The 12,218-nt window shown below is 32.7% G+C and overlaps 1 protein-coding gene across 1 annotated transcript; it reads right to left on the bottom strand.

Annotated features, from left to right (window-relative positions):
* Positions 1 to 5,754: 5,754 nt before the first annotated feature.
* LOC134705093 (heat shock 70 kDa protein 12A-like) lies at positions 5,755 to 6,801 on the bottom strand. Its single transcript, XM_063563863.1, has one exon. It carries the CDS (start codon positions 6,799 to 6,801, stop codon positions 5,755 to 5,757), a length of 1,047 nt encoding a protein of 348 aa, XP_063419933.1.
* Positions 6,802 to 12,218: the final 5,417 nt, after the last annotated feature.

Raw genomic sequence — 12,218 nt, 5'->3', positions numbered from 1 at the left:
CACATCTCCTTATTTTCATTTTGAAGATATGAATGTGGTTTGGTATGTTCTAATTAAAATAAACTGTGTCGTTCGTTCGTCGGATGTTAAGATAATTAGGAATACTAAAAGAAACAAGAGGGTGATACTTAAGAAATAATTTATGAACGCCGTAGATTTGTTGTAAATTTACACACGGCCCAGGCCATGTGTAAATTTACAACATATATATGGATTCTATGAATTATTTCGATTTTAAGGTGGTACCTACCACTACAGGGAGATAACTCTGTAAAATCAGCTAAACGTTTTAATTACATTGTGTTGATAAGGGAAAATTAAGCTTCTCAATGATAAAAAAAAGTGTTTGTCAAACTGCTATATAACCAGTGTAATTTTTCTAATACAACGGTTGGTTCAAATGTTTTAAAATTTATATATTTTTATCAAAGGGTCAAAGTAAATACTTTGTCAAAATTTAAAGAAAATTAAACGAACCAAATTAATTTTAGTTAAAGTTTTGGATACCACCTTAATAGGACAAATACGTCCATTAAAAAACTGAAGCGAGAGTAGGATGCCGTGTGTCTGGCTGTTCTTTTTTACTCCCTGTTAAATGAAGCTCAAACATTCTAATGAACTCCCCGCTTGCATGGACTATTTCGTGAATAAACGCTAGAAAAAAATCTGTTTAATGTTTTAAACCCAGCATAAGATATTGTTAAATCACACGTTTTTCTTGTCAAATCCAAAGATGACATTTCGTAACTAAGGAGCCGCTATATTAACTTGCTGAAATAAGTAAATATATATACAATATTATAAGAATTTCGTTGGTTCACGTAACTGAAAACCTTACATTCTAACTTTTCCATTTCTATGACGTCATGATAAATAATAATAGACTTGCGCGGAATTTCTTTTATTTTGATTTGGTTGATTTTTTCCGAGCTCTTCTCTGCAATAATTCTTTTTATTATGCATCCGAATAAGAAAAAACGTTCTTAGTCTGTTTTTAATAGCCATTTTTTAAACAATAAATTCGGCAAAACGATTGCAAATAGGTTCCAATACATGTGGAATTACGTGGTAGGTACATTGTAACATCAATTATTATGTGTATCTGTGAATCTGTGCTAAGTATAGATATATCGAGAATTTTATCACGGCGTTGTTTACAAAGCGAAAGAAGCATATCATATTAGAATGCTGTTTAGCATGAAGAATTTAAGAAAATATAAGCATTTTGTGTTTTCTTAGTCTTTTAGATAACAACTTACACCCTTATCCTTGATAATGTTATTATCAAAAGAGCCTTGCACTACTAGTAGCAAAGCTAGTTTTAATCCACCATTTTCTACATAGAACATTTCCTGTACCAAGTAAGAAATGCGAATGTCGGAGGCTCGCTTGACAGTCTCCCGAATATCCAAAATGTTAGCAAACCGCAAAAAAAAAATTACTAGTGTATTGCAATTCAAACGGGAAAACCAACTGTCTAATCGATATAAAAATGAGAAAGCCTTTTTCATTAGATTTTTATAACTTGTTCTTTACATTTGATTGTTACACCACTGTCCAATTTTAGGGTGTTCGGTTCAGCGTTCCCAAACATTTAACGTTTAACCCCACCACATTCTGTATGTGTCTGTCCCAAATCTGGATTCTGTACTCCAGTATTTATTGTTGGTTCATGTTTGTCATATTTGCGTTTTCGTAAACTGTGATGTTCTGAATTAGGCCATTAGTTTCCTCATCTGAATTGTTTCATATTTTTCATTTAGTGGCTTTGACAAAATTAATGACAAAATTTTAACCTATCCGAGGGTAGTTTGTACATGTTATTTTAGAATCAATTAATGCAAACTTGTTTGAAATTTATGGGTTTTATACACTGAGTGCCAATGAAAACGCAACACTAAGTTTTTTAGAAATAGCATTTTTATAAAAAATAATATTTTGTTTACAGTAATTGTTAAAGACAGTTAAAGGGTTTATCCAAAGATAAAACTCAACCAAAAATGTTTAATTACCACGATTCGAATGCAATTCATTAATGCAACACAACGCTAAAATTCACTAACTCACAGTCTCAATAACGAATGTGTCCACCGCGTGCTGCAACGCAAGCTCTACAACGACGTGGCATTGACCTGACCAGACGTCGGATACGGTGTTGTGGAATGTTTGTCAATTCTTCTCGCAATGCAATTTCGAGTTGGCGCAGCGTAACTGGTGGTGGCTGTCGTCGTCTTACGGCTTGTCCAATTTGATCCCATAAGTGTTCTATTGAACTCAAATCCGGCGAAAAGGCTGGCCATGGTAATGTCTGAACATGGTTGTTGTTGATAAACGCAGTTGTGAGTCGTGCGGAGTGTGCACGAGCGTTATCTTGCTGAACAAGATTAACATCTTGATGTCCAACCATGAACGGTATAACGGTCAGTCGTAAAACTTCATCAATGTAGCGTTGAGCGTTTAAATTGCCATTGATAGTGATGAGAGGAGTTTTATGGTTGAATGATATTCCTCCCCATACCATGACACTACCACCTCCCCAACAATCTGTCTCTTGGATACACGAATCTGCATACCGTTCTCCTCTTCGTCTCCACACACGAGTTCGTCCATCACTACGGCGAAGATGGAATCTTGATTCGTCCGTCCATAGGACAGTTGTCCACTGCCTGTGTGACCATCTCTGATGCTGTTGTGTCCATCTTAAGCGATTTTGGCGTCGTACTGCTGTCAGCATGTTACCACGGAAAGGCCTCTGTGCCCTCAATCCACTGCTGCGCAATCGGCGTCTTACCGTGTTTGCTCCAATTTGTCTCCTATGGACGCCGACAGTCTCCCGTGCTGTTTGGACAGCCGTACGGAACCGATCTCGCAGATGCTGAAGACGAATGTATCGGTCCTGCTGGGCAGTAGTTGCTCTCTGTCTTCCGGGACGTGGTCTATCATTCAAAGACCCAGTTTGGTTGAATCTTTGGATAAGTCTGGTAATTGTTAAAGCTGAACAATGCATTCTGCGTGCAATTTCACGACTTGAAATGCCTCCTTGCACCATGCACCAAACTTCATGTCTCTGGTTGTCTAAAAGTCTTGGCATCTACGGCTTAGTTTATTACAGCGGCTAACAAAAAAGGATGGGAAAGTTCAATTCTTAAGCGATTTTCAAAACACACAATGAGAAAATCACTCGTGCGTTAAATAGCGGTGCACTCGACTCATCCCCCTTTTTTGTAACCAAGCACGTAACTTTTTTTCTAAAATCATTCAAGCGTAAAGATTTCGAAAGAAGTCTGACGATTCATTTTCTATCCGATATAGGTAATCATTTAAAAAAAAATAATTATATATTTTAAAATATTTGAAATTTACAAGTGTTGCGTTTTCATTGGCACTCAGTATATTACAAGGCTGAATAGAACAACCATACACTACTAGATTCCTAGGTACATGAAAGGTATAAGGTTTTTCAATGAAATTGTAGATAATAAAGTCGATTGATTTTGTCTGATGACGCTATTAACCAAAAATATAACCTGAATGTTTCTTTTGTAGACATTCTATCTATTAAACTTGCTATACCACGATACTAAAAAGACTTGCTAGTACAACAACACATGTCACCTAACAGAAACTCATATGTCATTTGGATTCGTTTTTGAGCATGAGAATAAAAAAAATGCCTATCAGTAAATTATTTGCTACAGATGTTTATTCATTTTTATCGATCAGCCTATTTTACATCAAAGGTTGAAAGTAATTTAAAATATAGAAATTAGTGACGAAAAATGGAAAAATATTTATTCATTGGCTTTTAAATGTACTATAGAAAGCAAACTACAAGCTTTCCAATATAAAATATTACACAGAATTGTCTCACATAATTATCTCCCGGAAAATATAAACTTTGCTTAATTAATGAAGTTGACAGTTGTAATGAAATAGAAACTATAGAGCATAAACTTTTTGAATATCCAGAAACAAAACAATTTTGGAGAGAATTCTGATAACTAAGTTTTAAATTATTGTATTCTACAGGCAACATTAATTATGTAAAGAACACACAATAAGACAGACATTAAATATCTGTGCAAGCTTCTAAATTTGAGAAAAGACGTATAATATTAGTTTTTTTTTTGGGGGGGGGGGGGGTATGGAATTCATTTAAGTATATTTATCTTGAATATGATTATATATTTACTGTACTCCAAATTATTGTTAAGATGTATCATATAATAACTATAAACATCGTTAACTTTTAATTTAAAAAAAAAAAATAAGAACTGAAATAATTCATTAATTTTCACATGGCCTGGTTGATAGTTCATTGGAAAATTTCTAACAAATCTCACTACAAAAGTCAAATAGTTTGAAAGACCAGTTATCGTCTGAATTTGAATTAATTCTTACTCGACATTCTTAATTTGTCTGAATTATTTAAAAAAAAATGCTTGACATAGTATGAATTTGTCTAATAAGGTGCTTGGTTTTTCATGACAAGTGTATTGACAGTATGAACATTGTCTTAAAATTTCTCGACACTTTCTGTATCATCTGATAAGAGTCTGGATTAGTCTCGACCAATTCTTGACTGTCTTAAATTTGTCTCGATCTGTCTTGACATATTCTTGACATTCTTAATAATGTCTGAATAAGTTTTGACACGTTCTTGACATTCTTAATAATGTCTGAATATGTCTCGACACATTCTTGACAGTCTTAAATATGTCTTGACACTATCTCAACAATAAAAAATTCGCCTGAAATGTGTACAGACTTATACAAAACTGTTTATGACATTCTTTTGCTGTTATATACTTCTTTTTATTATGGCTAAACTATACTTTGAAGGATTAAGGAATAATTTGGTAAAGAAAGATACTTGTTTTGGTTCAACTAGGTTGGAATACTTTGAATAGTCCCCCATGTAATTTAATTTTGATTTAACTGATCAACTGATAAGTTGTATGGCTGATTACAGGTAAAGCAGTAATTTCTATTTGACAATTATGTGTACTATGGGGTGTGGAATACCTTAATGTTATAGGGAACATTATGTCCATGTGTAATACTTTTCTAAATTCTAGCAGACGAAATTACACAATTTTTTCTTCTGTTATATAATTTGTATATGATCATAATTTGCTATCTATATAAGCCACATTTTCGTTCAATAATTATTTACCATATCAGAATTGAATCCTATGAATGTAGAATGAAATATGTCTATACTATGATTGGTTTTAATCATTTAATTTATAAGATTTAAGAATCACAATTTGTAAAAAATAAAAAAACAAAACACATTTAAATTGTTTTATATCAACACACCCACATTTAAATGATCTTATACATATATTTCATAGCCATATTTGCATTTATGAAAATATTTAGATACCCAAGTTTTCAATTTTTTTACATGCCTAACTTTCATTTTTGTTGTAAGACGTGTAACTTGAAACAACAGTGTATTACAAGCCCAGTAGTCAGCTCTTTTTGTGCTGACATGAATTATCATTAATATGGTTATATTTATAAAATATATGTTTACACAATTTAGAATTTTTGAAATACTAAGGCTTTTCTATCTCCGGCATAGATTACCTTAGCTGGATTTGGCAAAACTTTCAGGAATTTTGGTCCTCAATGCTCTTCAGCTTCGTTATTTATTTGGCATTTTTAACTTTTTTGGATTCGAGCGTCACTGGTGAGTCTTTTGTAGACGAAACGCGGGTGGCGTGTATACGAAATTTTTCAACCAAATCATTCGGAGGCCGCGGGATCAAACAATCTTTTCTTTTCTCCTTTGGTGAATTTGTAACCTGAAGGTAGAAATTCAAACTTAGTTGAAGTCCGTTCTTTTGTTGTGGCATTTACATAGGTTCCAATCATTTCAGTTCCCGCTACTTTTAGTTCTACCCACCCAAAGACCTGTTCAGGCCACTGTCCCCCGGGTGGTTTCACGTGAATAACGGCATGTTTTTGGCAGCCATCATCTGTAACATACTTTGGATCTTGCTTATCAGAAATATATATTTCTGCTCTGAGCGGGTGTGTTCGTCTACATTGAGAATCTGCGGTAACAAACGTGTCGTTCAGTTCAATTTGTCTAATATCCCCTATCTTAACATCCTCATCGGCCGTAAAACATACATGAAATACATGCCGGCACCAGTCTTCTTTATCCCAAGTATATCTTTTGCTTTCAGGATGAACCCCTGTTTTGAACGGAACACTTAAACTAACACCGTATGTATAGTTACATACTCGCGAAGCAACGATGTTTGGATTATGTCCATAAATGACAGTACCTTTAAGAACAGAAAGACCTCCATCTACCGGAACAAAAACGTCTAATTTTGGAAATGCTTTTTTGACAGCATCTTGTAAAACTTCAGACTCTGAGAACCCACCAACCATCATTATAGCGGAGACGTCTTCGCAACGTGGATGGTTGAGAACAGATCTGATTTCTTCGACTGTCAGATTACATGATTCCTTGAAAAATGTTAGAAACAAATTGGGTTTTATATACATTTTATCACGTTTTGTGCTTATTTCACCTTTAAAAGTCGATTCGTTTATTATACTCTCAATCGAACTATCTACAGAATCGGCTATAATATCTTTTAGTGAAACAGGAAATCTAGTATTAACAGTTTCTGCACTGTTTAATTTATATGTCTTCTTCTTACGCTCAAAATCTCTCATCATCTCATTATAATCTGCTCCTTGTTCCCTTTTAAATTGTTTTAAAACAGGACCTCCAACAAGTTTTGTGAGAACAATTCTATATTTCTCATTGACCATTTCACCACCCCAAGAGCCTCCACATACTTTGTGAATTATCTTTAATTCGCCGTTCGGTGCGACCTCTTGAGTAGAAATATCAACTGTACCGCCTACAATATATTAATTAAAGTATCATCTGGTTAGGTATTTTACTATATTTACAACATAGATTTCTATAATTAAAGTTCTTGTTTGAACAGAACATTTAAAACACAAAGACATTTGAATTATAAAGATCTATGATAACAACAGTATTTGATATTTCAAGTTGATAATTCAGTAGTTCATTACTTTCACTATGACGATATAAAACAGTGGAAAATCACTCTAACTTGTATTAGAATTAAACTTTACAATATTCTCGTCCCTGTAAAAAAAGGTCTTACCTCCAGCATCTACAACAATGAATTTAGTTCCTGGATCAAAAGTCTTCAGAATAGTCGACTTGTTTTCGCCCATGAATTTTTCAACTGGTAAAAGCCTAGCATAAACAGATGCAGCTTCCGGTTCGAACACAATGGAAAACATATCACCATGTATACCGGCCTGAAATATAATAAGTTTTATTGTTAATGCATATCTATTCACTATGTAACCCTAGGCATACTTGATGTTTATCGCTTATAGTTGGCATTTTGTATATTAAAACATAACTGTTATCTAGAATTTTTAATATTGATTAGTAAATAGTTATCAAAGGTACCCGGATTATAATTTAGTATGCCAGACGCGCGTTTCGTCTTCATAAGACTCATTAGTGACGCTCATATCAAAATATTTGTAAAGCCAAACAAGTACAAAGTTGAAGAGCATTGATATATTCCATCCTAAACGTAAGTTTGCCAACATGTGATATTAAAGTTTTTGTTCTATCCTGTTTCTATAATTTTTTAGTTACATAGGCGATGATCAATCACGTAGACATAAATATACCAGAACTTTGATCAACAACATAGTAGATGAGTTTTTAGAAAAACGATTACAACAAATATTTGGTATTTGATTGGATACTTTTTTTATTCGTATGTAGCAACATTTAAAATAAATCTGCTCTCAAGAGATAAACAAGAAAGCATCTTGCCAACTAGTTTAATTTCTCATTTAAATATATTGATAATACCATGTACATAAAAACAGCATATCATGTAGTGCTTGTCTGACATCTATCCCAGTTAGCGTGACATTGAAGACATATCCGAAAAAATAGAAGGTGAGCTTCCTATGTTGATCTTCTCCTCGATATAGATGGGGGACTTTAAAAAAGGATTAATGACAAATGTGTCAACTTCGCTTGTTTACCTTGTCGGAACACCTAGTCTTGTACCATACTGAGTTCTTGTTGCTTCCTAGTTTATTAATGTGATTTATATATTTAAATGCATTTTAACTATCGTTGTTTCCATTTTTGAGTCAATGGCAGTCCTTCATAGTCATACGCACCATTCCATATACCACATTGTATGCAATTGCTCGCTTCTATGGCTTATATGTTACTAGGACCATTTGCTTGTTATTTAGTTCGTACTACCAGGACACACTTGGTACTCACTTCTTCTGCTGCATCTCTCATAAACTGTTTACATGCATCATTCCAAATAGCTGGGACTGTTATAACCCATTCTATATCATTTGCATCAACTCCAATATTTCTTTCTTCAAACTGGTCAAGTAAATGTTTTCTAAGGTACTGAATTGCGAGTTTTATAACTAATTTGGCTGATATAGCTTTACCATTGATATCTTTCATTTCAAAATCTTTTCGAATATCCTGAAAAGCAATTTATATCAACACTATGAAATTTTCATTCAAAGGCAAAACTTATTCAAATATGAGAAAAAATGAGGTATTTTTGTGAGCTTTGTCATGATACAATTCTTGTTATCATTAAGTTCGTGGGAATCCTACATTTAAATCTATCCAATCGCCATTGTATCAAATCGTTAAACTATAACTCTTCCTATTAGTATCTCGGAGAATCATCTTAAATTTGATTAAATTTTTTAAATATCAGTGAAAATAGAATGAGTATTGATGCATACAGATTTTTGTATATACCCAATGTATTAACATATCTTTCGCAATATAATTTTGACGTAACAGTCTCCTTTAATTGAGCACAAACCTCAATTCAAATGCATGTAATTCAAATTCTGATGATTACGTAAGTTGTGATGAAAACAGAGTTCAATTCAGTTCAATTTCAAACATAATTACTGAAGTGCACAAAACTTGTATAAAAGCAAACGGTATCTTTACATCTTACAACAATACTAGTAAAATCTACATTACTAAACAATTTATTGGTCCTTTATATTGAATAAATGTTGAGATATTTGAATACACGTAGATCCAGGAACGAATCTTTCACATGCACTCTTATATTGTGTTTGAAAATCAGAGAAGAGAATATCGGATATTTCAAAAACAAATCATCTTAAAAGCTTTAAATAGTTCAACCGTGAGTTTTATCTATACTTGATTGAGAAAGTGCTTGAACACTTGATTGTGTACTAAAATGAATACGAATAAATAAATAAATGAATGAATGAAAAAATGAGAGAATAAAGAATTATTTCACCTTTGGATATTTCAGTTTGTACACTGAATTATTGATACTACAGTAATGTATAGAGTAAAAAATAATGATTGAATTATCGAATTGATTTGCAAAAATCTTGATGAACTACAATCTATGACCCCAAGAAAAGGGATTAGTTTTCCTTTTCGCATGTTAACCTGGTAATATACTGTGTGTTGAATATATTTTTAAACGTAAGATCACAAAAATATTCCCCAAAAATTCAACGCGGAAAGTCTCTAAAAATAGTAAATTCAAAAGTTCAAACACATTAAACGAATGAATAACAACTGTCATATTACTGACTTGTTAAAGGCATTTTCCTTTGTAGAAAAGGGTGGATTAATTATGGTTTTGTAGTTAAATATACATCTCACTAGTATAATTAGTTATCAAAGGTACCGTACCAGGATTATAATTTAATACGTTTCGTCACATAAGACTCATCAGTGACGCTCAAGTCAAAATATTTATTAATTCTAACAAGTACAAAGTTGAAGAGCATTGAGGATCCAAAATTCCAAAAAGTTGTGCCAAATACGGCTAAGGTTATCTATGCCTAGGATAAGAACATCCTTAGTTTTTCGAAAAATTCAAAGTTTTGAAAACAGGAAATTTATAAAAATTACCATATTATTGATAACGATGTGTGAACAAAACAAATATAAACTTTAAAAGTTTTTCAGTTTATTTTTAAGATATGTTTTTTTTCCTTTATGGGGATTTCATTGAGAGAAGTATTATTTAACATCTTGTACAACTTTTTAAACGCAGTAATTTTGTTGATTATGCATTAATATCCCCTTCAACTGAATATTTTCCGCAAATACACATAGTTTCAACTTGGAACAAAACTTTTGATCCTGAATGTATTGGATCAAATCACGAACCTGTCACCAAATGGATTAACTGCATGTCAGTCATTAATTAGGCCGTGTTCACACCTAACGCCATGTTCAGTAAACATGTTTACAATTAGTTTAATGTAGTGTACCCTGGTTTCACATTAAATTTGTTCACATCTATACACCTTGTTTAGTTACCTGTACATAAGATTTGTTCACTCTTGTAAACTATATGTCATTTATATGTTCATAACGTAAAATATAGAACCGAATGACAAATATTTCGGACAAGTTTTCTAGAAGTTGGGGAACGACAATTTGACTTAAAAAAGGGGAGAATGTTTTTTTCCTTGAAAAATATTCTTATCCCTATTTTGATAAGAAAAAATTATTCTGGTCATACAGATTATCAAAAAAAATATTTTGAATCCCGAGCTTCTCCATCTATTACAGTGTTAAATATTGAAAACAAATATTTGAACGTTAGCTCGAAAAATTTGACTCAGAACCCCCCCCCCCCCCCCCCAAGAAAATAAACAAAATGACAATTATACATAAATAACAACAGACTACTAGCAGTTAACTGACGTGCCAGCTCCAGACTTCAATTAAACTGATTGAAAATTATGATTTCATCATATGAATATCAGGCACAATCCTTCCCATTAGGGTTTAGTTTCATACCATCATAACAATATGAGAATAACATAACCCGTGTCATGCCAACAACTGTTTTTTGAATAAATGTGTTTAGTTCCGATGCAAATGTATTTATGAGTGAATCGTTGTTTGAGTTAAGACCAGTGGCAACTATTATTGTGTACGCGCAGTCGATCAGGGAAGAACTTTTCAAACGAATTATTTGTTCGGCAATGATGATACTTTGAGTCTTGATAAAAGTTGTTTTATAACAATTAAATATATCAAGTAGTTTATACAAATATTTCTGAACTTTATTACTAATTGTTATGAATATCAATTTTATTTAACAATCGTTTCTTCTTTAAAAAATATACATGGTAAAATGCATGTTCTAAAAACCTTGTTATGTGTACACTTAATCTACACAAGGCCTACATTGACCATCGACTGCGTTTCGACAAAACATGATTTAAACTACATGTAAACATTGAGTTTTATCAATGGGAACGTAATTTTGTTTAGTTTACGTGTGAGTTACACCAACACAACACCGAGTGTAGGTCAATGTGAACACGGCCTTAGTTTATTAACAAAAACTTTTAAATAGAATTTCTACTGCAACTACTGCCACCACTACATCTACGATAATATAATATAAGAAATGGTACTAGTTATAAACAGCAGGCACTGTGATAAAAGTTCACAAGATGTTATTCCCAACCTGGCAAGTCTATGATTTACTAATTAAAAATCCCTTAAAATAATCCGACCAGAAATCAAATAATAATCTTTAATTACATACTTTATTTGACCTGAACACTTTTTTTTATTATAGCGGTACTGCTGAGTCTTATGTTTACGAAGCGCGTCTTGCGATCACGGTTATACATCTTGTATCTTTGACTAGTTCTTTTGTATAGCTGGTGCATAATGCTTTAATTTGGGGAAAATTGTTAGAGAGTTTCAATATACTTTACTGAAGGGTTTAGGAGGAGTGGTAAGGTGAGGGTGCAAAATGGGTATCGCTAGATGAAGCTCTGGTTATGTGCATATTTTAGTAAGGAATATGCTCTAAAAAAATTCCGTTCAAACCATTAAATATAAGTTACACAACGGCATTATATGATATACATTCTGAGAAAGTTTCATTATTGAACGGCTTCGGATGTATTTGGGATAAAAAATAGGTACACCCAAAGAAAACAATAACAAAGTCAATGCTTTAGCGAAGGATATTTTTCCAAAAATTCATTAGGAAACAGGTTGGGAATAACATCTTGTGAACTTTTATCACAGTGCCTGCTGTTTATAACTAGTACCATTTCTTATATTATATTATCGTAGATGTAGTGGTGGCAGTAGTTGCAGT

The sequence above is a fragment of the Mytilus trossulus genome, chromosome 1 (genome assembly GCF_036588685.1).
Source record: "Mytilus trossulus isolate FHL-02 chromosome 1, PNRI_Mtr1.1.1.hap1, whole genome shotgun sequence".
In the NCBI taxonomy this organism is placed as follows: domain Eukaryota; kingdom Metazoa; phylum Mollusca; class Bivalvia; order Mytilida; family Mytilidae; genus Mytilus; species Mytilus trossulus.
Note: the sequence above shows the minus strand (reverse complement) of the source record. Positions and strands in the feature narration are given on the sequence as shown.